At 46.8% G+C, this 27,628-nt stretch overlaps 1 protein-coding gene across 1 annotated transcript; it reads right to left on the reverse strand.

The window, feature by feature from the left end:
- Positions 1 to 163: 163 nt before the first annotated feature.
- On the reverse strand, positions 164 to 26,147 carry CWC25 (CWC25 spliceosome associated protein homolog). Its single transcript, XM_045984382.1, has 10 exons — positions 25,847 to 26,147; positions 22,784 to 22,956; positions 13,652 to 13,888; positions 10,506 to 10,575; positions 9,764 to 9,891; positions 9,031 to 9,094; positions 8,180 to 8,391; positions 7,675 to 7,773; positions 2,348 to 2,509; positions 164 to 1,639 (listed from the first exon to the last, which is right to left on the reverse strand). The coding sequence occupies exons 1-10, from the start codon at positions 25,862 to 25,864 to the stop codon at positions 1,525 to 1,527; spliced, it is 1,278 nt and encodes a 425-aa protein (XP_045840338.1). The 5' UTR covers positions 25,865 to 26,147; the 3' UTR covers positions 164 to 1,524.
- Between the last annotated feature and the right edge of the window lie 1,481 nt (positions 26,148 to 27,628).

Raw genomic sequence — 27,628 nt, forward strand, 5'->3', positions numbered from 1 at the left:
CTGGCACACTTCACGACATCTGTGAGTGTACTGCCCACGCTTTGTTATGTAATTCCTCTCGGAAGAAGGATCTCCAAAGATTCGGATCTCCAAAGATTCGACACAAATTGTTGGTCAGTATTGTTCTGTATGGGAATTCATAAATTCAGTACTCAGCATGTGGTTGTTCTTTAAACAGTTACAAAAAATAAATGTAGCCTTTATTACCAAGTAATAAAATAAAAGACATAATTAGCATAGAGAAGCAGGATGAGGTGATTAAATGAATAACAAGTGTGTGTTACTTTCTCTCTGGGGAGAGACTGGGTTTTAAGTATTACAGTGCCTGCCATCTAAGTGCACAAAAATATAAACCCAAATTCGTTTTAAGCAGAATTAGGGATTAGCAGAACAAGTAACTAGCCCCACTAATGTGTGGGTCAAGAGGGCCTGAGGAGTTCATGGGTCAAATGAGGGCATCTGGTAAAAGAATAGAAAAGGGAAAGGAGTAAAGGCAGGAGACTGGTTCCATGAGTTTTGGGGGTTAATACCGACTAAAAAGTAGTAGCAAACTCCTGGAAATCTAGAACTGTAATAAGATTACTACATGATTAAAAGGAAGCCATGAAATAAAACAGCTTCCATTTTATTTTAAGAGCCAGGGTGGGAGCACACTGGTAATTTGGTCCTAACTCCTAAAATCATTTGACTTCATGGTTGCACTGCCCACATGGGAACCTGTAAGCAGTGTAACAGGATAGATCCCCTGGATCCTATCTACAAACCCAGGCTCCTCCTAAACTAGCTGGATTCAGAGGGGGGAAAAAGCTGATCTGCCTTACTGTATTACTCAGTAACAAGATACAATATGGTTCCATTATATAGTAAAGTCACTTACCAAACAAGATGTTCTCACAAAGCTAACTTTTTTAAAAGCATGTAAAAATTATACATTTATACATATACACACTACACTTTTTACAGTCCAAAAGACAGTCCAAATAGTTCAATAGCTCATTTAGTGCTTTTTTGGATTGTGTCCCCTTCCAGATTCTTTGTCTCTCCTTGGCTCTGCCCTAAGCTGACAGCATTCTGTCACATTATCTACTAAATCAAGTAAGATGTACATTTACCCCACTAAGCACAGTCTAGCTGGGCGACTCCAGAGAGAGGTTTCTGCAAGGTCTGGTCTACACTGAGGCACACAGTTCTCACAGCAGGGAAGAAAGTGGCTTAAGAAGTATCATGACCACAGGAAACAGCCTTCCAGAGCAGGGTGAGTACTCACCCCTAGAGTGTCCAGTGCCCACCCATTAAAACCTACAAGGCACTCAGCAAAAGTTACTGAGTGTCCCATAAAGTGCGTTGCACTGGTTCTCAAAGGAAGTAAGCTGTTTCAGGAAATCACCAGAAGAGAGTCACTTTGAACAGTGGCGCTTTGACAACTGTGCAAGAAGTCACTTGAACTCTTATAAAGAGAATTTTTAAGGGATCAGCAGCCTCCCTGGAAAATTCAGGAAAGCCAGCAAGAGATGGGGATAGCTTTCATCTTTTCATAAAGTTCTTCTCCAGAGCTATTGAGGTTCTCTGTAGAGAGTAGATGTTCCGTTTCACCCTATCCTCCAGGGAGGAGGAAGATGCACTCTCCAGCTTCATGCGGCTGGGAAGACAGGAGAATATCTGTGAGTAACATATTTGTCAAGTGGTCACCTATCTGGCAGAAGAAACAGATTGCCAACCATAAAGCAGGTGTAGAAACCTAAGCTCTTTTAAGCTCATGTAGGTAACTTTGGAGTGGACTCCAACTGGAACTCAATTTTTTAAACCAACGTCCAACAGGGAAAAGTGATCTGTTTTGAAAAACCAGGTAAAGCCTCATTGGAAAAAGGCCCCCTGAGCCATGAATTCTTACTTAAATGGAAAGCAAGGAGATTCAATAAAAAATACCAATTCACTTCTCCTTCCTTCAAATCAGAAATACCCCACTGTCTAGCTACATGCTGGAGTAATAACAAAGGTGGCCTGGAGGCTGATCTCCCCATTCTCACTGCATGGACACCGAAACACCAGGAACACAATGAATGAATCCCCTGCCCAGCTGCCTCCTTGGGACCACAGCCATGAAAGTCATCAGGCAGCAAGAAGATGCACTCACTGGGGGCGCCTGGGTGGTTCAGCGGGTTAAAGCCTCTGCCTTCGGCTCACGTCATGATCCTAGGGTCCTGGGATCGAGCACCGCATTGGGCTCTCTGCTCAGCGGGGAGCCTGCTTCCTCCTCTCTCTCTGCCTGCCTCTCTGCCTGCTTGTGATCTTTGTCTGCCCAATAAATAAATGAAATCTTAAAAAAAAAAAAAGAAGATGCACTCACTGGATAAACTTCCCATCCCGGGAACCCAGCTTCTCCAGCCTCTGCTCCCGTTCATCATCCTTGGCATGCCTCTTAAGGATGGTCAGCCTCTCTTCCTCCCGCCACTTGGCATTTTCCATCATCTCTTGACGTTTTCGCTCTAGTTCCTCCGATGAGAGCTTTCTGTTGAACACAAAAACCATCCGATCAGGTCTACTTCTCTCCCAGCAAAAACACCCAAACACTACAGGGACAACAAATTAGGCAGGACCCCAGGCTCTCCACTGCTCTGCTCTCTCTATGGAAATGCTCAACCCAGGGCGATCCTCAGCATGAGTCTCCTTCTTTCCTAATACCTCGGGCAGGTGGTTTCATCCAAATTTCAAAGACTTTCATACTCTCTCTCAGTAATCTCTGGAGTAACTACTCTAAACAAAAATACAAAATATTCCGATTGCTTGCTCAACAACTTACTGAAGAACACAGGACTAAGTTAGCCATGTGATTGCTGACATCTACCATCTACCTACTGGAAATGCTTAGAAATCCATGGACATAGCCCAGGAGTACACCACTTTAGAAATAAGTTAGAATCCAGATGCCAGAAGAATTAAGTTAATTCAACTTAATCTCAGAGAATAGGTAAGTCTTCTTTCCTGACACTCATGGCAAATGAAGTCAGAGGAAGAAGAGGAGGTGGTGAACCAGCTCAATCACTATTTAACAAGGTCAGAAATTCAAATCCATTGCTTCTCAAATGGATGTGATAAGCCCATTTAAAAGATCCCCTTTTAAGAGGAAAAATACTTGGTGGAGTCTCATTAGGGAGTGGAGCTCAATTTTGAGCTCAATCTTAACACACTAAAACTTAACATTTAGTTGTCTATAGTGAAATGACAATGCTTCATTTAAAAAAAAAAACATTAGGGGCACCTGGGTGGCTCAGTGGGTTAAAGCCTCTGCCTTTCGCTCAGATCATGATCCCAGGGTCCTGGGATCGAGCCCCGCATTGGGCTCTCTGCTTGGCAGAGAGCCTGCTTCCTCCTCTCTCTCTCTCTGCCTGCCTCTCTCCCTACTTGTGATCTCTGTCAAATAAATAAATAAAATCTTTTTTAAAAAATAAATAAATAAATAAATAAAAACCATTAAATAAAATATATAAAACCACAAAGAGAATGGGAGAGGAGATGACATTGGATAAGAGATGTCTAAAAATTGTTGGAAGAGGGAAGCAGATAAAGGGGTAGCAACTACTTTTCAGATTAGAGAAAACTCAGTCTCTTTAAGTGCCCAATACTAATCAAAATCAAAATCCAGGAAAGGCTCAGAGAATTTTTTTAAAATTTTAAAATTTTTTAAATTTTTTAAAATTTTTTTAAAGATTTTATTTATTTATTTATTTGACAGAGAGAGAGAGAGAGATCGATCACAAGTAAGCAGAGAGGCAGGCAGAGAGAGAGAGGAGGAAGCAGGCTCCCTGCTGAGCAGAGAGCCCGATGCGGGCTCGATCCCAGGACTCTGGGATCATGACCTGAGCTGAAGGCAGACGCTTTAACCCACTCAGCCACCCCAGAGCCCCCCCAAAATTTTTTTAGGATGTATTTATTTATTTGAGAGAGAGAGAGAATGCAAACAGGGGTAAGGGAAGAAAGAGACAATCTCCCGCAGATCCCTCACCAAGTGTGGAGCCCAACATGGGGCTCGATCCCATGACCCCATGAGTGTAACCAAGAGTCAGGCATTCAACCGAGTCACCCAGGCACCCCCCTTCTATAGAAATTTAATGGTTCTTGGGGGCCTGGGTGGCTCAGTCAGTTAAACATCTACTTTAGCTCAGGTCATGATCCCAGGGTCCTGGGATAGAGCCCTGTGTCAGGCTCCCTGCTCAGCAGGGCGTCTGCTTCTCCCTCTCCCTCTGCCTGCTGCTCCCCGGGCTTGTGCTCTCTCTCTGTTTGTCAAATAAATAAGGTTTTTTTAAAAAGAAAAAAAGAGAAGAAATGTATTGGTTCCTGACAAGAAAACCAAAGATACTGATATGAGTATCCCCAGCTAAAAACCAGTTCAAACCCAAACTCCCACCAGTAGATAAGTGCTGCCCACACATAATATACAGTGATCTCAGCTTTAATTCCTTACTCTTACATATGAATAGACAGTGAAGTATCACCAAACGTTTCAGAAAAGCCTCTCACAAGAAAGAGACCAAAGGAAAAGTAAACGGACTAAGATAAAGCACAAAACTTATTAAAGTTTATAATTAAAAATGTAACTCAGAGATAATGAAAGATATTACAATGATAAAATGAGAAAGGTTTTTATTTTTTATTTTTATTTTTTAAAGATTTTATTTATTTATTTGACAGGGAGAGTACAAGCAGGGGGAGTGGCAGAGGGAGAGGGAGAAGCAGACACCCCGCTGAGCAGGCAGCCCGGTGTGGGACTTGATCCCAGAACCCTGGGATCCCAACCTAACTCAAAGGCAGTCCCTTAGCCAACTGGGCCACCCAGGTGCCTGAGAAAGGTTTTTAAGATGGAACAATCAAACATAAAAGAGCTCTTAGACATTAGGTAAGGGGCACCTGGGTGGCTCAGTCCATTGAGTGCCTGCCTGACTCTTGGTTTCAAGTGATCAGCCTGCAGGCTCTGGTTAAGCAGGGCATCTGCTGGAGATTCTCTCCTTCGGACCCCATGCCCCCAAAATAAATAAATCTCTCTAAAATAAGAAATAAAATCTTGGGGCGCCTGGGTGGCTCAGTGGGTTAAGCCTCTGCCTTCGGCTCAGGTCATGGTCTCGAGCCCCGCATCGGGCTCTCTGCTCTCCGCAGAGCAGAGAGCCTGCTTCTCCTTCTCTCTCTCTGCCTGCCTCTCTGCCTACTTGTGATCTCTGTCTGTCGAATAGATAAATAAAATCTTTAAAAAAAAATAAAATAAAATAAAATCTTTTAAAAATTATAAAAGTACTGTGTTGACTGTAAAAAATTTTATAATTTCAAAAGCAATGGAAAATATTAAATGGGAATCCCACAAGACCCCAAAAAAATTTTACAAGAAAAAAATAGTTTTATCCTGTAAAAACTGCTTAAAAAAAAAAAGATCTTATTTAATCATTTTATTTTATTTTATTTATTTGACAGAGAGAGAGATCACAAGTAGGCAGAGAGGCAGGCAGATGGCGGGGGTGGGGTGGGGGTGGGGGGGTAGGCTCCCTGCCAAGTGGAGAGCCCGATGCAGGACTTGATCTCAGGACCCTGAGCCAAAGGCAGAGACTTAAACCACTGAGCCACCCAGGTGCCCCTTTATTTAATCATTTTGAGAGAAAAAGAACTCACAAGCAGGGAGCAGGGCAGAAGGAGAAAGTGAGAACCTCAAGGACTCCCCACTGAGCACGAAGCCCTATCTGGGGCTCAATACCAGGACTGTGAGACCATGACCTGAGCTGAAATTAAGAGTTGGACACTTAACCAACTGAGCCACCCCACCAAATTTTGATGCCCCCAAAACTTCTTGAAATGGAGCACCTTAGCATAAAAGAGAAGCTTCATCTTTTCAGCTGTTTAGAGTCGTTTTCCACCACCAATTAAAAGAAAACATACACACAAAAGAAAACACATGCATTTAAAAATTCTGACAAAATTCCCCATTACAGCCATAATTTTTCTCTTTTTATCTTAATTCACAATCATCTTAATTACATAAAGCAACCTCAACCACCTGGAACACCAAACCAAAATGGACAATGAGATCACAAAATCTATGCACTAAAGTTTCTGTGCTTTTACTGCTGGGAGAGAGAGGTCATGAGGGTTCTAACCCATTTAAATCACAAAATTCAACACAAATTCTAAGGGGGATAAAAAAGGCTGATAAAGTATGACCAACTAAAGTGATGACAAATGGCAAAAGGGACAGAAAGACAAAGCGGGATCTGAAAAAGCATAGTCACACGCCAACTGAGACCCTTAAAACACAGAAACAAATACACACGCTCATGAACATGGACCCGAAGAGCAGCATGACTTCCAGTCCAGCTGAAAAACTGTCACCAGGGAAAGATTAAATTCTACAAAACATGTTTTTATTTTAGAAAGTTGTCGGTCAGGATGAAAGTGTTTACGAAAGTTTCTGTTCCTTAGAAACTTCAGGAATCAGGGGCGCCTGGGTGGCTCAGTCGTTAAGCATCTGCCTTCGGTCAGGTCATGATCCCAGGATCCTGGGATTGAGGCCCACATCGGGCTCCCTGCTCAGTGGGAAGTCTGTTTCTCCCTCTCTCATGCTTCCCCTCTCCCACTCCCCCTGCTTGTGTTCCCTCTCTCGCTGTGTCTCTCTGTCAAATAAATAAATAAATAAAATCTTAAAAAAAAAAAAAAAGAAAGAAAAAGAAAAGAAAAACTTCGGGAATCAGGCAATCAAGAGTTAAAAGGGACTTGTAGGGTCTGCCTCTTTTTTAACATAGTGAATACAAGAGGTGGTGCAGACCCCCAGCTGTCCTCAACATTGGCTGCCTGTTGAAATCACCGGGGAGCCTTAAAAATACTGATGTCTGCCCCTGCCACTGAAGATCATGATGTCATAGGGCTGGGCTGTAGCCAGGTAATGAAACTTTTTTTTTTTTTAATAATTTATTTATTTGCTAGAGAGAGAGAGTATACACACAAGCAGGCAGGGAGGCAGGCAGAGGCAGGGAGAGAAGCAGGCTCCCCGCCAAGCAAGGAGCCCAATGTGGAACTCGATCCCAGGACCCTGGGATCATGACCCAAGCCGAAAGCAGCGGCTTCACCAACTGAGCCACCCAGGCATCCCATAATGGAACTTTTTTTAAGCTTCCCAGATAATTCTACTGTGCAGCTTACTTGTTTGGGCAGTAAAAGGAAGTTCACAGAAGTTGCCCGGCTCCTCTTGACTTCTATAAAGAGCAAGACCCCTACAGACAGTCTTTCATGGGTCGCCCCTCAGGTCCCAGGGCCACAGGCCCCTGTTCTGTCTGACCCACTCCACACCCAACTCCAACACAGAGTCCATCTTAGGGTGTCTGCCCTCTAGGACAGCACTCTGCTTCCCCCTCAGCTGATGCCTCAGGAAAGGAACACTCTCTAGGGAAAAGTTTCTCTGTGGAAATCTCTTGTGAGAATCAACACGTTTACAGATGTTCAGAGACAGTCACTTAATCAATTGTTCATTAAGGTAAAACTATTACTTTGTCCTTTCAATGTGCCTTGTGGGGAAGGGAGGTAGGACAGACTATTATGACAAGAAGAATAAAAGTAGATTATCCACCTGCCCTGGTTTAAGCCAACTCCTAGACTCGGGCCCACAGAGTCTGCAGTTCAGGTCCCCGCCTCCTGACTCACCTGGTGTATCCAGGGGCGTGCCGCCTTTGGTAGACCTCCTTTTTAGGCGATGGGCTCTTAGTTCGGCCTCTTTCTCTTCTATTGACCTTAGAGTTGTGCCTGTGACAGACGCACAGAGGGCAGACAGGAGAAAAGTCTTTTCAACATAGGGGCTTTTATCATGTCCCTCAAATAATGGGAGAAAAGCTAATAGTCTTAGAATTATAATCCAAACTGAAGAGAACAGAGGCCAGAAGTAGAAGAAAAGCAAACACATAAAGATACATAAGATTTGATATTAGACTCACTCCAAAGATTCTACATAGATAAATCTGTAGTTCTAGGGGCCTGAGATTTACATTGAGGTGGCTGGTGGCAAGAGGGCAGGGTCAGACAGACACACAATATAAAGGAGATAAAGCAAAGATACTTAGAAAAATTAATGAACAGACATCAGCAAAAGCAAATACCTGCTCTGACCAACCTCACATTTATAGGCCATTTCCCAGTGAATTCCCACACTCACGCTTTGCTTGGCCTTGGGGACCGTGACCTTCTGCCTGGGGATCGAGAACTCCTGTCCCGGGCCCCTGCTTCTCTGGTGCTCTTCTTGTTGGCATGTCTGGGAGGTGAGTGGGAGGAGCTTCTGGACCTGGAGTAATTCTTCAACCTGTGCGTTCCCTTTTGCTTGGCCATCGGAGAACTCTGCGCTCCTTGGCTATGGTAGGAGTCCCTGATCTGTAGCATCAAGGAGAGGAAGAGAAGGTATTCACAGAGGCATCTGTAGCTCAGGAGAAAATGCGGTGAAACAAGGAAATCAATGAGCACTGTGGTTCTGTAAGAAGCCAAGCGGGCGTACTGCTCCCATCACACAGTTACCCCAGAGAAGCACTCCAACTTAGCAAAGTTCTCTGCAGAATCCCCTCAGAGCATGGGTCCTGGCAGCCACCTGCACTGCCTGACTCTTCACCACAGCCCCGGCAGCCGCAAGAGACAGCACGGAGACCAGGACCTAAGGTTAAACCTACTAAGGAGAAAATCTAAGAGAATCTAGAGGGATGTCCACCTGTCAAAAGCCATCAATCTGGAAGCCTAAAATGCCTGCGTTTCATGGAAATTATCGGCAGAGGGAGAGGCCGAATGCCTAAGGCCCCACTGGTGGTGTAGGATCTCTGCTCAGAGGACCCTGAGCCCCAGCCAGAGGCTCGGGGATAAGATATGGGCCAGCTCCCTGGCAGCCCCCACCCTGGCGGCCCAAACTCCCGCCTTCCCTCGTGATGTCCGGCGGGCTGCGGGAGATGCTCTCTGTCCAAACAGGCTCTCAAGTGAACACATTCTACAGCCCGTGGTAACCCCCTGAGATGCTCACAGCCTTACCTGTAAGCCATATCCCGGGGCTCTGGACAGCACAGGGGAAGAATCTGCCACCTTCTTTTGAGATCTAAATGATTCAAACACATAGTCACTGAAACAGAAAACGCCCCAAGGCCCAGTTTCAATCTCACGCTGAAGCGTGCTTCCTGCTCTGGACATGACCTTTCCCACTGGTGCAGTCGCTCAGCAGCGTGGCTGTCTATCTGCACTGTCTGCTGGAGGAGCATCAGCAGAGTCATGTTTTTCCTGTGAAAACCCGTGGGCCTGGCTTTTCAGCCCCAATGCCTGAACACGTTCTCCTCTTGCCTCGTGCTGCTATTCCGGGGACTAAGAGTGAGTCAGCAGTGACAGTGCTCACTGCTCCCACAGAGAAGACACACAGAATGGGCCCAGATGGGCCCATTAATGCATTTTAAAAAAAAAAAGAAAGAAAAGAAGGCTACATAAAATCCACTTCCGTCTTGGAAAAGTCACCAGCTGAAATGAAAGTCACATCTAGGAGGGCTGTGCTGAGACCTACAAGGTCACGGTCAGCTCCATGAGGGGCCTCACCCAGACCTCCAATGGGTGTGGGTGCTGGGTGACGAGTTCTATAGGCCAGGGGGCCCACATGCGAGTGCTCACCCCTGAAACCCCAGTGCCTGGCAGCTCTCCACACAAAGCACGGGTCCCTGACTATCCGGAGAATGAATGAGTCAATGAGTCATGGCGGGGGGGCCTGCCTCCACGCGCTCACCTCCCCCGGCCGCGCTCCTCCTCGCTACTGCAACCATCACTACTGGAGCTTCTGTGCTTATGTTTCTTGTGCTTCTTTTTCTTCTCCTTCTTCTTCTTCTTCTCCTTTTTTTCCAGACTCATCTGCAGCTAGAAAACAGGCAGAACATAGACAAGATCAGGGAGGACCCCGAGGGGCCTGGTTCACGCCCACACTACCTGACTCTGTACCTCTGGCTCTACGGCGGTCCGGGATGCTAGCAGAGCTTCCTGTCAACAGGAGGAGGGCAAGTGCTAACCCAGCAGTGCAGGAGCACCCCCTGGACCCCAAGGCGGAATCTCGGAGGCGGGGCTAGGGATCTCTTCTTAAACCATCCCCAGAGCCCAGGCCTCGAAATTTCCAATTGGTCAAAAGAACTCCGACTCCACTGAAAGCCATCAGGGACCGCAAGATCAATTTTTACATTTTCCTTACCAACTAATCCAAAACACAATCACATGGTCTGTCCCGTGAATGATAAATGGGCCCTAGGGGGTTGACATCACGTGATCTCTTGAACACACCGTATGACCAGGATTTCCACAGCATGTCCCATACACCTCATTTCTTAAAAAACTGACCTCACATGCTGCTTTTCCAACCAAGTGACATAAAGGAGGGAATCATTTTGCTTTCCCGCTCATGAAGTGAGAGTGAAATGCGCGAAGTTCTCAGGTTAGGTACCTACAGGATCCTATTAGTGATTACTTGACGCACTACTTACCAATTCTTTGATTTTCTTCATTTTCACAGGATTATTCAACACCTCTCTTTTTTTCTCCTCCTCCTTCTTCCTAAAAAAAAAAAAGGGAAATGATAAAAAATCATGACTCTCTTTTGGCAAGGGGATTAAGTCATTCACTCTACTCTCCTCCAAGTCTACACAGCGATCTTTTTTTCCAAATGCACATGGAAATGCTCTGGGTGGAAAGCTGCATGGTGGTGTGGAAGCCTTCAGGCTTGTTCCTCAAACCTACAGAAGGGACTGAATGCTGGGGGGCAAGGCCACGCTGAGTCCTGTGGTAGAGAAGAGCGTGTGTGGGCTGTTCCTTGGTAGGCTTTATGCTCAGGGCTTCCCAGCTGGTTGAGTAAATAGGGGGGAGGGCATCCTGTATATCAGCTGGCTGCAGCATTTCAATGCCACCTGCACTGCTTAACACGACAACCAGCTGGGAAACAAAGAGAATGGATTCCTCTTTCAACAAGTCTTATGCTAGGGGCGCCTGGGTGGCTCAGTCGGTTGAGTGTCCGACTCTTGATTTCAGCTCAGGTTGTGATCTCAGGGTCATGAGAGAGTGCCTTGCTTCCAGCTCCACACTCAGTGGGGAATCTGCTTGAGATTCTCTCTCTCCCTCTTCCTCTGCCCCTTTCCCACCTCTCTAAAATAAATAAAATCAATTAAAAAAGAAAAAAAAGGGGTGCCTGGGTGGCTCAGTGGGTTAAAGCCTCTGCCTTCGGCTCGGGTCTCGGTCCTAGGGTCCTGGGATCGAGCCCCGCATCAGGCTCCTGGGATCGAGCCCCGCATCAGGCTCCCTGCTCGGCGGGGGGCCTGCTTCCCTTCCTATCTCTCTGCCTGCCTCTCTGCCTGCATGTGATCTCTGTCTGGTAAATTAAAAAAAAAAAAAAAAAAAAATTAAAAAAAGAAACAAAATTCGGGCCCCTGGGTAGCTCAGTAGGTTACATGTCTGCCTTTGGCTCAGGTCATGATCCCAGGGAAACCTGCTTCTCCCTCTGCCTGTCACTCCCCCTGCCTGTGCACTCTCTCTCTCTTTCTGTCAAATAAATAAATAAAATCCTTAAAAAAAAAAGTTCTTACTCTCATTTATTGCTCATGAGGGTACACTGGTCAGTCTCCATGGAAGATAATTTGGCAACACTTATCACAGCCTGTGTGCTCTTTAATCCTATAAATTCTTAAGAATTTGTGGGGCGCCTGGGTGGCTCAGTGGGTTAAAGCCTCTTCTTCAGGTCCTGGGATTGAGCCGTGCATTGGGCTCTCTGCTCAGCAGGGAGTCTGCTTCCCCTTCTCTCTCTGCCTGCCTCTCTGCCTACTTATGATCTCTGTCTGTCAACTAAATAAATAAAATCTTAAAAAAAAAAAAAAGAATTTGTTACTGTAAGGATATAATCCAGGAAGGTCTCTACAAAGCTGTCCACATTATAACAATGAAAATTTGGAAACAAGTTAGGGCCCAATAAGAGAATATTAATCAATAAATTATGGTATATCCACACAATGCAAACATAAAAAAAAATAGTACTATAAAAGCACAGTTAATGACATAGAAAGATGTCTGCTATATTTAACGTGGTGAAAAAAAGGAGTTTATAAAATAATACGCATAGTATCTGTACATCAATGTTCAGAACAAACATTATTCACAACAGCCAAAAGGGGGGAAGAACCCAAACGTCCATTGACAGATGGAGACAAACAGAATCTATATGATGGAGTATTATTCGGCCTTAAGAAGAAAGGAGGGGCGCCTGGGTGGCTCAGTCGGCTGAGAGACTGACTACAGACTTCAGCTCAGGTTGTGGGTTCGGGCTCTTCGTTGTGCTCCCCGCTCAGCAGGGAGTCTGCTTGAGATTCTCTCTCTCCCTCTGGCCCTAGCCCTGCTCTCCTGCACTCTCTAAAATACATAAAGTCTCAAAAAAAAAAAAAAAAAAAAAAAGGAAGGGGATTCTGACACACGCTATAAGGCGGATGAACCTGTGAAGACCTTATGCTGAGTGAATAAGCCAGTCCCACAAAAAGATAATTACTGGGTGATTTCCCTTATGTGAGATTCCTAGAGGAGTCAAGCTCACAGACACAGGAAGTGGTATGGTGGTTCCCAGGGGCTGGGGAAGGGGAAACGTGGACTTCTTGTTTCATGGGTAAAGAGTTTTCAGTTTTGCAAGGTGAAAAACTCCTGAAGATGGGTGGTGCTGATGGCTGCCCAACAGGGTGAATGTACTTATTGCCACTGGGCTGTACACTTACAGGTGGTTAAGACTGTAAATTTTACAGGGTGCTGGGGTGGCTCAGTTGGTTAAGCGGCTGCCTTCAGTTCAGTCATAATCCTGGAGTCGCGGGTTGGAGTCCCGCATTGGGCTCCCCACTCAGCAGGATGTTTGCTTCTCCCTCTGACCCTCCCCATCTTGTGCTCTCGCTCTCATTCTCTCTCTTTCAGATAAATAAACAAAATCTTAAAAAAAAAAAAAAAAGACTGTATATTTTATGTTAGGCTCTATGGACCACGATTTAACTAATTAAGAAGCTAACAAAATGGGAGAAAAAATTTGCACATACATACACAGTATCATTACATACATCTATGTGATATTTTTACCATGTAAATAACTTTAAAATTTTTTCAAACTTACACACCTGAAATAAAATGCTGCAAATTAAACCAAAAAAATTAAGAGGCACAGCATGAGCTGGCTCCCAAAATGCAACTCCACTTCGATATGTTACATATTAGAGTTTTATGGAAGATTCTAAGGTTTCTTCTTAAAGCGTTCTGCTGTACCAAAAAAGGGGTTGGGGAGGTAGAAGGCCTGCTCACCCACCTATCCCGCTCCGTACATAGCCCCAAATTCCCAAGAAGCTGCCAGTCTTTCTCACCATGCTTCTAACTCTTATTTTTGTTCAAAGGCCAAGGGTAAATGAATAATCTGGTCTGGTCTGGTCCACTTGCCATCTCTTATCACTGGGCCTACACAAGAAGCCCTTGATGGATCCTCCTTCCCAACGTCAGGGGAACCAAATGGAGACAAAGCCTTTTACAGGGCAGACAAAAGCCAAGAGAAAACCAACTAAAAGCCAAGCAACTCTGGAAAAAAAAAAAAAAAAGCAAACCCTTCCTAGCCCGTCATCAGTACCTGATGATGAAGAGTGGGTCCTCCCGGATTTTGCTGGCCATGTCAAGAAGGGAATTGGCACCGGAAGGGGCAAAAATGGAGCCTGGGAGTAGTCCTGTCTCTGAAGAACAGCCTGCCTCCTTCTCCTCCATCTTCTCAAAAACATACTTGTCGATGGGGCGACCCAGCAAGTACTCATCGCGGTTCACCATCCCGCCAGGACCCTGATACATCCAGTCCAGTTTTTCCTCTTTTTTCCTAGTTCAAGACAAAACACACAATCAAAGGAAATGTTGACTCTTACAGACCTACACATACCACTGAGCACGAGGGACAGATGGGACTCCAGCTGGTCGGAGCCAGACCCACTCTCCAGGCGCCTCGCAGGACTAAACCCTGTGTTCCATGTGGCGCACGGGAAGGCCCGGGGCTGGTCGGCATGCAGCTCACCATTCAGTGGACAGATCGTTTCCACACACTTGACACCATTTCTGTGGAGAAAAGTATCCCTCAACCTGGGGCGTGGACATTTGCTCAGGGCTTCTCAAGCCTCCTTTACCCAGCCTGTAGGTTATGCTTTCATTCCGAGGTGAATTGGAAATAATACACAGATTCTGGATCGTCTCATTACCTAGAACGATCTCAGTGACCGCATACGCAGTTGTGCGGGGTGTGTTTGGCTGCGGGTTGTTCCATGGGCACAAGAAGTAATTCTCCACTTGGGAAGATAATGAGAAAAGACCAAAGGTGACTGAATAAGTTAATTATGCTTTCAAGCCAAAGGAGAGGGGGCCAACTTATGTCCAATGTTTGCCAAACAAATATTGCCCTGGGGTTCTGAGAGAAAAAAGTGGTCGGAAAATCGAACAAACCTCACACAACAGACAGTAAAGGCTGACTGACTGTGGCTGGCTGACTGACAAGTGCCTGTGTGGAAGGGCCAAAGCCACACACATGCTGCAAGAGGCAAAGTAGTTTCATCAAAACAGTATTATCTGTAACATTAAATCCAATGTTTGTTGAATACAGCTTCTTCACATTTGTGTATTTATTTTCGCTTAGGATTCTACAACAACTGTAAGCACAAAGAATGTCTTCCTAAGTTATGTCTTTGGACTGTTTTTTTTTTTTTTTAAGATTTTATTTATTTATTTGACAGACAGATATCACAAGTAGGCAGAGAGGCAGGCAGAGAGAGACGGGGAAGCAGGCTCCCAGCTGAGCGGAGAGCCCGACACGGGGCTCGATCCAGGACCCTGGGATCATGACCTGAGCTGAAGGCAGAGGCTTTAAACTTCTGAGCCATCTAGGCACCCCTGGACATTTTTTCTTAAGATTTTAGTTATTTATTTGAGAGAGACAGAGAGAGTGCACATGGGGCAAGGGGTAGGATAGGGGAGGAACAGAGATAGGAGAAGCAGACTCCCCACTGAGCAGGGAGAGCTACGTGGGCCTTGATCCCAGGACTCAGAGATCATGACCTGACCCGAAAGGCAGACACTAAGTGACGGAGCCACCCAGGTGCCCTGGTTTAAAATACTCTTAATAAAAATGTCCAGGGGTGCCTCAGTGTCTCTGTCGGTTAAGTGTCCGACTCTTGATTTCGGCTCAGGTCATGATCTCAGGGTTGTGGGATCAAGCCCTGCATCAGGCTCTACACTCAGCTGAGAGTCTACTGGAGACTGTCTCTCTCCCTCCTTCCCTCCGCACACTCTCGCTCTCTAAAATAAATTAATTAATCTTCAAAAAAAATAGTATTTTAAACCAATAACGGAGGGGCATAACCCTTTAGTTTTAGTTTGTTGGGTTTTTTTTTTTCCTATTAAAATGATCGGTTTGAGAAACACTATAGAATTAAGAACTGATTGTGGGCCACTGCTGTCAGGCTCCACCCAGCTTGTGTGGCCTCATTCACACCACTGGAGTGAAGATGGAGGAGTAGAGTGAGGGCCATGCCCTCTGGGGGCCTTTATGATGAGTACCATAGATACTGGTGTCTTTCAGGCAATTAAAGGGTCTCACCATTCTCCAGGTGGAATAAACCAGAGACTTCAAGGGAGTTTGAGAGCTATTAAAATCAGGCCTCCACAGCTGGGCGGTAGCTTTACAGTTGAGGGAGGTCTGTTTTCCACCACTAACTGCTGAATGGTTCAAGCCAGAGGCAAGATCTCTGGAATTCCATCACAGGTGTTGCCTTACAGGAGCCACACTGGCAGCAAGAAATGGACCAGAGGCTATGGCTCTTGGGTCAGCTGTGATGGGCGTTCCAAGGTTTAACTGGAGGAGCTGGTATCTGGTGGACAAGATTTGCCTTTCTGCAGTTTCCCAGGGGTCCTCAGTCTGCTGAAGACCCCTCCCCCAGTTGCCTTCAACCCAGTTACCATCCTTACCATTGGAGACTATGGACAATGCCAACAGGACTTCTTGAACAGGCTAAGTTGTAGTTCAAGAAGGATTTGGGAAGACCAAGGCATCAGAAGAGTGCATGGCACAAAGTAAGTACTAAATCAGCACTATCGGGTCCTTCTATTAGCTATGTATGTTTCTCTCTCCTACCAGGTTTTCTTTCTTTTTTTTTTTTTTTAAGATTTTTTATTTATTTATTTGACAGAGAGAGATCACAAGTAGATAGAGAGGCAGGCAGAGAGAGAGGGAAGCAGGCCCCTGCTGAGCAGAGAGCCCGATGCGGGACTCGATCGGACCCCGAGATCATGACCTGAGCCGAAGGCAGCGGCTTAACCCACTGAGCCACCCAGGCGCCCCACTCCTACCAGGTTTTCTTAAACTCCTAGGAAGCTGGGACCATAGTTTAACTCACCTACGAATCCCAGACAACTGCCTAATGAGTGTGTGTTCCATGTGTGCCGACTTATGGTCAATGGATCTTGAGCGAGGCAGTACTTTTTGAAAGGAAAGGAGGTCTTGGGGATTGGGTGAGGGGAACTTTCAAAGGACAAGTCAAAGACGATTGTAAGGATCATGCCTATGCATGCCTGCCACTGTTAGTGGGATGGGGAAGCTGAGGAAAGAAGATGCACGTATCCATCTGTAAACATTTACTCTGCTACATCCGAGGAGCCAGACAGATGAGGAAGGGCAGAGGATGACAAAGATTCAGGCAGCCAAGTTGCTCATAAGCTTCTGAATGAGGCACAGAGGTCTGTGCATTGCCAAGCAGTGCTGACGAGAGCTAAGCATGTCCTGAGGGGACTCAGGGAGTCATCACATGAAGGTGACAAGTGGCGGTACAGGAATGAGGACAATTTGACAGAGAATAAAAGGAAAGGAGCAGCTAGGAGATGAGGGAGAAGCTAAATAAGTGAAGGAAAGAGAAGACCTGACTGGAAGACGTAGAAGGATGATCTACCTGTAGGCCAGGGAGCAAAGACGTCTCTGGGGAAGGCTAACTGGGTCAAATATAGAGGAAAGGATATAAAAAATGAAGACAGGGGTGCCTGGGAGGCTCAGTAGGTTGAGCGTCTGTCTCTTGATTTCAGCTCAGGTCGTGATCTCAGGGCTGTGGGATCAAGCCCCGAGTCAGGCTTCATGCTGGAGTCTGCTTGAGATTCTCTCCCTCTGCCCCTCCCCTCACTCATGCACGTGCACTCTCTTTCTTAAATAGATCAATAAATACACACATACATACATAAATAGAATCAATCTTATAGACAACCAAAAACAAAAACAAAAACCAAAGACAGATACTTCTATAAAGCAGTATTTTCATGGCTCTGTTGAGTCTTGAAGGGACCCAACAAGCATCAGTCCTACTCAGGCCCTCCAGTAAGCGAATGCACTTAATTGTCGAGCTCCAGGGCCACAGGACTTGGTCTGGTTCCACCATTATCCCGTTGGGTAGCTACTTCTGTGCATGCAAGTTACTTTCCTAACCCCATGTCTAAAATAGAGCTAGTAACCCCCATCTCTCACTGTTAACTCTGAGATTTTTTTTTTTTTAAGATTTTATTTATTTATTTGACAGACAGAGATCACAAGCAGGCAGAGAGGCAAGCAGAGAAAGAGAGGAGGAAGCAGGCTCCCTGCTGAGCAGAGAGGCGATGTGGGGCTCGATCCCAGGACCCTGGGACCATGACCTGAGCCAAAGGCAGAGGCTTTAACCCACTGAGCTACCGAGGTGCCCCTTAATTTTTATTTTTAAATTTTTTTTAATTTATTTATTTGACAGAGAGAGAAAGATCACAAGTAGGCAGAGAGGCAGGCAGAAAGAGAGGGGGGAAGCAGGCTTCCCGCTGAGCAGAGAGCTCGACACAGGCCCCGATCCCAGAACCCCCGGATCATGACCTGAGCCGAAGGCAGAGGTTCTAACCCACTGAGCCAACCAGGTGCCCTTAATTTTTATTTTTGAAGATTTTATTTATTTGACAGAGAGAGAGAGAGAGTACAGCAGGAGGAGCAGCAGAGGGAGAGGGAGAAGCAGACTCACAGAGCAGGGAGCCTGATGCGGGACTTGATTCCAGGACCCTGGGATCATGACCTGAGCCGAAGGCAGCAGCTTAACCCACTAAGCCACCCAGGCGCCCCACCCCTTGAAACTCTTATTCAGCAAAGCATTATACATCATATGCCTGATGTATCAGATATGTGGGCTTTGAAGATTCTAGTTAATGAGGTAGGACTATAGACAAACAGCTTCAGAGCTGGGCGTTAAACATTTATCCTTTGCTGACCCTCAGGCCTGCTTATCTGTTGTGAATAGGAGGAAGTTGATTTTTTTTTTTAATTTTATTTATTTATTTGACAGACAGAGATCACAAGTAGACAGAGAGGCAGGCAGGGGGTGGGGAAGCAGGCTGCCCGCTGAGCAGAGAGCCCGATGTGGGGCTTAATCCCAGGACCTGGGATCATGACCTGAGCCGAAGGCAGAGGCTTTAACCCACTGAGCCATCCAGGCACCCCTATTTTATTTTATTTTTTTTTTTTATTTTTTATTTTTTTTAAAGATTTTATTTATTTATTTGATGGAGAGAGAGATCACAAGCAGGCAGAGAGGCAGGCAGAGAGAGGAGGAAGCAGGCTCCCTGTGGAGCAGAGAGCCCGATGCGGGGCTCGATCCCAGGACCCTGAGATCATGACCTGAGCCGAAGGCAGCGGCTTAATCCACTGAGCCACCCAGGCGCCCCTTATTTTATTTTTTAAAATATTTTACTTGGGGCGCCTGGGTGGCTCAGTGGGCTAAAGCCTCTCCCTTCGGCTCGGGTCATGATCTCAGGGTCCTGGGATCGAGCCCCACATCGGGCTCTCTGCTCTGCGGAGAGCCTGCTTCCTCCTCTCTCTCTGCCTGCCTCTCTGCCTAGTTGTGATTTCTGTCAAATAAATAAAATATTAAAAAAAAATTTTACTTATTTATTCGACAGAGAGAGACACAGCGAGAGAGGGAACACGCAGAGGGAGTGGGAGAAGGAGAAGCAGGCTTCCTGCTGAGCAGGGAGCCCAATGTGGGGCTTGATCCCAGGATGCTGGGATCATGACCTGAGCTGAAGGTAGATGCTTACTGACTGAGCCACCCAGGTGCCAGAAGTAGATTTTATATTCTTTTTTTTTTTTTTTTTGGCTTCCTCACATATCCTCCAACATAAAACACAAAGGTCAGCACGGATGTCCTTTTTTTTGGGTATTTACTTGCAGATGTCTTTAATCATCTGCTTGTCCATCTCACTGCTTGTGTAGGTCTTTACACAGTGGGATGCTTTTAATTTATCCTATAAAATGCCAGTAGAATCCTTTTACTATGTAATGATTCACTTCCATGGGTTAGATAATCTTTTCTACGTTTATAATGCATCACTTGGAACAAATAGAAACCTCAATACACGTATTATCCTGGATGTCCACATTCCTCTTCGCAATAGAGTGTTGCTTTAGTATTTACTGAAATGCTAGAAAATTATATGTACCTTTGCACTTTAGAATGTTCTTGGAAGATTAAAGATGGGAGTGGTTCCCTAAGAATAGCAGAGGGTACAAAAGGCAAGGGCATCTGGATCTTTGAAGAGTTCTCGGTGGTCCTAATGGGCAGCCTCCATTGAGAACCGGGTCTATATCTTTAATGATAGCAACAATAAAAAATCTATAGATCGTCTTAGCGGTTAAGCCGCTGCCTTCGGCTCAGGTCATGATCTCGGGGTCCTGGGATCGAGTCCCGCATCGGGCTCTCTGCTCGGCGGGGAGCCTGCTTCCTCCTCTCTCTCTGCCTGCCTCTCTGTCTACTTGTGATCTCTCTCTGTCAAATAAATAAATAAAATCTTAAAAAAAAAATAAAAAAAGAGTTTCAAGGGGTGCCTGGCAGGCTTAGTCAGAAGAGCATGTGACTCTTGCTTGGGACTACAAGTTCAAGCCCCACAATTAGTATACAGACTACTTTTTTTTTCTAATTTTATTTACTTATTTGACAGAGAGAGAGAGAGAGAGCACAAGCAGGTGGGAGTGGCAGGGAGAGGGAGAAGCACGCTCCAGGTTGAGTAAGGAGCCTGACATGGGGCTCAACCCCAGGACCCTGGGATCATGACCTGAGCCGAAGGCAGTTGCTTAACCAACTGAGCCACCCAGGTGCCCCTACAGATTACTTTAAAATAAAACCTTAAAAAAAATTTTTTTTCAAAATAATTTTTTACTTTTGGCTAGTGGGAAAGCAAACTCTTATGACTAATAAGCACTGAATCTAAAATTGGTATCTTGGGACACCTGGGTGGCTCAGTTGGTTAAGCGGCTGCCTTCGGCTCAGGTCATGATCCCAGCGTCCTGGGATCGAGTCCCACATCGGGCTCCTTGTTTGGCAGGGAGCCTGCTTTGCCCTCTGCCTCTGCCTGTGCTTGCTCTCTCTCTCTCTCTAATAAATAAAGAAAATCTTTAAAAAAAAAAAAAATAAAATTGGTATCTTTTTTTTTTTTAAGTTTAAAGGAAGAGAGAGAGGAGGATGCAGGCTCCCGGCTGAGCAAAGAGCCCTATGCGGGGCTCGATCCCAGGATGCTGGGATCATGACCTGAACCGAAGGCAGAGGCTTTAACCCACTGAGCCACCTAGGCGCCCCTGGTATCTGTTTTAAAATCAAGGGTTCACAAAATCTAGAACAATGTGTGTTCACCTTATAAACTGCCCAGGAATTAATCTGAATATGTGAAATCTATTGGCATTAAATTATAATGTAGGCACCTGGCTAGAGCATGCAATTCCTGATCTCAGAGTTAATGAGTTTGAGCTCCACACTGGGGACAGAGTTTACTTTAAAATAAAAAACAACACATTTTGAAAAATGTAAAATATGTAATTTACATAAAGCATTTAAAGTAAAATCATTTAATATATGTCTATGGTACTAGAAAACATAAAATTTCATTCCCTTATCTCACTTGATATATTAATGTCATAATGATATTTTGTTCTATTTAAAAATCCTAAAAATTGGGACGTCTGGGTAGCTCAGTTGGTTGAGCGGCTGCCTTCGGCTCAGGTCGTGATCCCAGTGGCCTGGGATTGAGTCCTACATCGGGGTCCTTGCTGGGCGGGGAGCCTACTTCTCCCTCCACCACTGCCTGCCACTCTGTCTGCCTGTGCTCGCTTGCTCTCTCTCTCTCTCTCTGACAAATAAATAAAAATATTTTAAAAAAATAAAAATAAAAATAAAAATCCTAAAACTATTTTAAAACATTCCAAGTTTCACACTTGGGTCAGAGTGGCCTTCTCCCCATTCCAGTGTTCTGAAAGAATGTGACTGTCACCATGCTTAAGTTCCATAATGCCATTTCCATGTTTAAGTTGCACATATACACATCACCCTGAATACCTCCGATCCGCCTGTCATGAAGTATTAAGGAAAAGCCCTAGATGCCCGATGGGGAGAGTATGCCACACACCATCCTGGAGACTTACCCATAAGGATATGAACAAAGAGAAGGACAGTACTGATTACTTTGACTTTAGTCTACGTGTTGTTTTCACTAAATTTAAGAATGCACTGTATGGGGCTCCTGGATGACTTGGTCAGTTAAGCATCTGCCTTCGGCTCAGGTCATGATCCCAGAGTCCTTGGATGGAGCCCCATCCCTCTCCCCCAACTTGTGCACTCTGTCAAATAAATTAATAAAATCTTTTTTAAAAATGCACTGTATATGGATTAAGCCGCTGCCTTCGGCTCAGGTCATGATCTCAGGGTCCTGGGATCGAGCCCCGCATCGGGCTCTCTGCTCCGCAGGGAGCCTGCTTCCTCCTCTCTTTCTGCCTGCCTCTCTGCCTGCTTGTGATCTCTCTCTCCGTCAAATAAATAAATAAAATCTTTAAAAAAAAAAAAAAAATGCACTGTATAGGGGCACCTGGGTGGCTCAGTGGGTTAAAGCCTCTGCCTTCGGCTCAGGTCATGATCTCAGGGTCCTGGGATCGAGCCCCGCATTGGGCTCTCTGCTCAGCAGGGAGCCTGCTTCCCCTCTTCTCTCTCTGTCTGCCTCTTGGCCTACTTGTGATCTCTGTCTGTCAAATAAATAAATAAAATTTAAAAAAAAAATTTTAAAAAATTTAAAATGCACTGTATATACATTTCATACTTTTCATGTTTCTCAGAGTACATTTGCTGCCACCTTATTGTAGGAGATGGATAGGTTGACGGTCCCCTGCTGCCCCTAGCCTATATTCTACATGAGGAAACTGAAGTAGGGTGAAATGGAGTGGGACTTGTCCACCATCACACAACTTTTATTGATGGACATGATGCACCGGCTTCCACAAGGCCTCACTGCCCTCCTCACGTGAGTCTGCGGTCCACGAACAAACAGAAGCAGGACTGAGGCCCAGGCACACTCGGAGAGGTAGGGTGGAAGCAATCGTGCTCAGGCCTGCTTATTAACCACCAGGCATGCGCCAGGCCTACACTAAGCCCTTTCCACGCTCTCCCATCTGTTCCCCCACAAACCTTGGGAATCAGGTACTCTGGCCCTGCTGGTTCCTCTGAGATAACTGAGCCCCCAAACTTGCTCCCAGGGGACACAGTTAGGCTAGTACACGCAAAGCCAGCCTGAGGTCGGACTGACTGAGTCCAGGTCGGGCTGACTCCAAAACCCAAGCTCCCAGCCAGCAGCTCTAAGCAAGCGGGTGCAGGCCAGCCTCAGCCCCGCCGCCCCACTGCGGCCTCAGCCTCTCACTCACTTGACAGCCCCGACGTCCTCAGCGTAGCGCTGCATCTCCTCCCGGGCCCGCTCCTCCCGCAGCTCCCGCTGCAGCTCCTCGATCTTCTTCCGCTCAGCCTCATGCTTCTGCTCAGCCTTCCACACCTTCTCCACATTGCGAAGGGTCTGTGGGTGCCAGCTCTTCTTCAGATTCTGTGGTGGACGAAAGGGGAGAAAACACAGGCGGTAGGTGGGTGGGTATGCCCCCCCCCATTCCCTGCTCATGCCCAAGCACACATCTAAGGGCAAGATGTCCTGCATAATGGCAAGGTTGGCACCCAATAATCTCTCACACACCCGGGGGGTTTGTTCAAGTATATAAAGCTTCAAGATGGGGGCTCCTGGGTGGCTCAGTGGTTAAGCGTCTGTCTACAGCTCAGGTCATGATACTAGGGTCCTGCGATCGAGCCCCACACTGGGCTCCCTGCTCAGCAAGGGGCCCACTTCTCCCTCTCCCACTCTCTCTGCTTGTGTTCCCTCTCTCACTGTGTCTCTCTAAGTCAAATAAATAAATAAAACCTTAAAAAAAAAAAGCTTCAGGATAGAACAGGTCTTTTCTGGATTCCCTTTGAACACTTTCAGCTTGAAATGCTTATGGATCAGACTTCCACTGGCATGCCTGAAATAAGGGGCGGTGGTGACAGTACAGGGGAAATGGGCGGAGAGGTGAGAAGGTAAACTCTGACAGGCAACAGAACTCTAGTGCGTTCGGCAGGAGACGTTCATTTTTATGAACACATCTTCTGCTCCTTGAGTCCAGTTAGCCGGCCTTAACCTTATGTGGTTTACAACCCCATCAAAGTACTTCTTTCAACCTTCCTTCCCAGGAATCTTCCCTCGGTTCCAATCTCCCCTTCACGGGGCACCCTGAAGCACCTCACGAATGCTTCTCCGCTCCCCTCTCCCCGTAAGCCACTGTTCTGGTTCAGCTGCCGACCAGGGAACGTTTCCTGGAAGAAGTGACATCTCATGACTTACGATTTAGCCCAGTGATGTAGGAAGCAGGGAGGAGCAGGGGCAGATTTCCAGAGGGAACAGCACACACAACTACAAGCCCAGTGGTGAGAAAGAACATAGCACAAGTGATTCCGTGGGGCTAAAGAAGGCATGCAAGCTGGTGAGCAGGGGGGTCCAAGATGAAGCCAACTAAGCCAACTAAGAAAGGAACAGACTAAGAGCCTTATAAAGCATGTTAAGGGAGTGGGCTTTATCCTGTGGACAGCAAAAAACACTAAACAGTCATATGCAGGTAGCAGGCATGACTAGCTATCGTGTTTAGAATGCACTGGAGAGGGGCACCTGGGTGGCCCAGTCGGTTAAGCGTCTGCCTTTGCCTCAGGCCATGATCCCAGGGTCCTGGGATCGAGTTCTGCATCAGACTCCTTGCTCAGCAGGGAGCCTGCTTTTCCCTCTGCCTCTGCCACTCCCCCTGCTTGTGCTCTCTCTCTCTCTCTGACAAATAAACAAATAAAATCTTTAAGAAAAACAAACAAATAAACAGAATGCACTGGAGAGGACAGAGACTGAGGACCAGGAGACCAGTTAAGAGGCCTAAATGAGAAAGCCTACACAAAGTTCCTGATGTATAGAAGGTAGCCAGGCAATGAGAGCTGTCCTTTCTTTCTTTTCCACCTTGTGCTTCTTTTCCCTTCATCGGGTTGCTCAGTCCACTATCCCCACCCCGTCCCTGGCCTTGTCCTACTGGTCTTCCTCTCCCTCCTTCAACATGGGTGATTTTGCCCCCCAGGAAACATTTGGCAGTGTTCAGAGAGATTTTTGGTTGTCCCAACTGAAGGGGAAGGGTGCTAGTGGCATCCGGTGGCTAGCAGCCAAGGATGCTGCTAAACATGCTACAACACACAGGACCCCCCCCCCACCACCCAAAAGCAGAACAAAGAGTTATCCAACCCAAAATGTCAACAGCACTAAGGCTGAGACACCTTGAATTAAAGCTTTCCTGTCCCTAACTGCCATTACCTGAAGAATACACTAAATTGGGGCCCCTGGGTAGCTCAGTCAGTTAAGCATCTGCCTTCGGCTCAGGTCATGATCTCAGGGTCCTGGGATAGAGTTTTCGAACCCCCTACTTGGGGCGGTGGGGGGGGCAGTGTGTCTGCTTCTCCCTCTCCCTTTGTCCCACCCCCACTCATGCTGACTCCATCTATCTTTCTCTCTCTCATAAATAAATAAATAAAGAGAATACACTAAATTGTCTGAATCCTGGAGTCTTGGGAAGCATTCTAATCAACAACACCTGACAAATTCCAATACAGATCCTGGACAGGTGGCAAAATCTGTTTGCTGATTCAGTCAGCAACACTTTAAAGGGGTTAGCGTTTTTCTGATCTTGCACCATGCTCTTGTGGCTCCTTTGCCCTACCCGGAGCTCAGCACCCTACAGATGAACTATACAGTTCAAGAGAAATTCCCATGTAACTTATATTAAGTACTAGAATTCAGAACACAGCTCTGCCACTATAGATCAGAATATAGCAGTGAAGGAGGAGTGGAAGTCAGAGAGGTGGACGTGAGAAGATAACTTCAGGTTTAAAATAGATATGGCTCAAAAATAAAACAAAATAAAATAGATATGGCTCAGGGGAGAAGACAATGGGGTACGACCACTCCTACTACAGCCCAAAACATGACTAACCTCCCAGCTGAGGAAGAGAGAAGTGTCCCAAGACAAGATATACAAAATAAAACCCGCGTGACTTGGTATCCGCCTCCTTTCATAGGCATGGTTCCACCACCACCACCCCCTCCCGGGCCTTCCCAGAATTTCCAGCCCGGAAGGGCCCCAGCAACAAACACACAAACACCAGTCGCCACCGTTAGCGACACACGTCGCACACCTTCCCAGGTCTCTGCCTGGCCCCTCCGTGACCCCAGAGATCGGTCCCCTCTCCAAGGCGACAGCTCCCTTCGTACGAAAGCACGGCCGTGTAGCCATGGTCACCCACTCCCACACCCTCCAATTTCCGTCTCCAGTCGGGGTCGGTCCCCGGCTCCGTCCTCCCCCGCCCAGGTCTCCCTCACTTACCAGATCTCCGCCCCCCATGACGGCGGAGAAGTTTCGTCTCTACGCGGACCTGCAGGACTCAGGAGGGATCGAGAGGAAACGCAGAGAAACAGCTCAGCTGCGACCTGGCTGCCACTTTTACTGCCCGATCTAGAGCCCACTTCCGGGAGGGCGTCCTATTACTGCGTCGGCGTCGCAGGTCGATGACGTTTAGCACTTTGTCCCGCAGCGCGGTGTTAGCGTCACGGGCAGTCTCACAGCGTGGGGCCCAGATCTCGCGGCGCCTGCGGTGCGGTTTTGGCACCTCTGTTGGCACCTCACCGGGTTTCCGGAACGCTGTGTTGAAACCGCGCTGCTCCCGCCACTTAGAGTCGGCTGGGGCCCCGCCCCGCCCCGTCGGCCTGTTGCCATGGCAGCGCGCCAGGACATTCACCCCCACCCCCTTGGCGCCACTGCCAATTTGCCTAGTTCGCCTCCACCCAGCCCTTTCCGCCCACACCAGACTGTAAGAAACGCTTTTCAAACCCACGCTCCTCTGCCGGCTCCACTCAGCGTCCGCTCTTACTCCCACCCTAGTTTATCGAGGGAAGTAGAAAACGTCCCGCCGAAATTCCATCGGCGTCCCTGCACCAAACCTTTATTATTTTTTTATTGGCTGAGGCCCACCCACATTAGGCTTTCTACCCAAAAGGTGGGGCTCAAACTCACGACCCTGAGGTCAAGAGCCTGCTCTACCCACTAAACCAGCCAGGCACTCCTTCCTGCACCAAACCTTTAGAATCTGCCAGCTTCTCCTTTTCCTTTCCCTTCATTTATGCTGGAAGAGGCGTCCTTCTTAAGTCCTGACGGTTCATCAGCTCTGGATCCGGACCCCTTACATCTGGGATTACAGATACCTCCCTCTATCCCGTGGTGCCTTCAGGACTGGCCCTTTGTGATCAGCATTTTTTTTTTTTTAAAGATTTCATTTATTTTTGAGAGAGAGAGAGAGCTCGAGGAGGCGGAGAGGGACAAGCAGACCCTGAGCTGCCCAGCATGGGGCTGGATCTCAGGACTTTGAGATCATGACCTGAGCTGAAACCAAGTCGACTGCGCAATCATCTGGGCCACCCAGGAGTCCCTGTTTTCAGCATTTTATTTTTTTAAAGATTTTACTTATTTATTTGAGAGAGAGAGAAAGTGTGAGAGGGGAGAGGTTCGAGGGAGAAGCAGACTCCCCGTGGAGCAGGGAGCCCAATGTAGGACTGAATCCCAGGACTCGAGGATCACCACCCAAGCCGAAGACAGTAGCTTAACCAACTGAACCACTCAGGCGCCCCTGTTTTCAGTATTTTAGATGCACTCAACTGACCCTTTTTTTTTTTTTAAGATTTTATTTATTTATTTGACAGAGAACACAAGTAGGCAGAGAGGCAGGCAGAGAGAGGGGGGGGGAAGCAGGCTCCCAGCTGAGCGGAGAGCCCGACGTAGGGCTCGATTTCCAGGACTCTGGGATCATGACCTGCGCTGAAGGCAGAGGCTTAAACTGAGCCACCCAGGTGCCCCTGCTGACCCTTTTTTTTTTAAATTTTTTTTTAAATTTTTTATTTATTTATTTGACAGAGAGAGATCACAAGTAGACAGAGAGGCAGGCAGAGAGAGAGGGAGGGAAGCAGGCTCCCTGCCGAGCAGAGAGCCCGATGCGGGACTCGATCCCAGGACCCTGAGATCATGACCTGAGCCGAAGGCAGCGGCTTAACCCACTGAGCCACCCAGGCGCCCCCTTTTTTTTTTTTTTTTAAATGGTTAAACAACCATGTCTTT

The sequence above is a fragment of the Meles meles genome, chromosome 18 (assembly GCF_922984935.1).
Source record: "Meles meles chromosome 18, mMelMel3.1 paternal haplotype, whole genome shotgun sequence".
NCBI classification, from domain to species: domain Eukaryota; kingdom Metazoa; phylum Chordata; class Mammalia; order Carnivora; family Mustelidae; genus Meles; species Meles meles.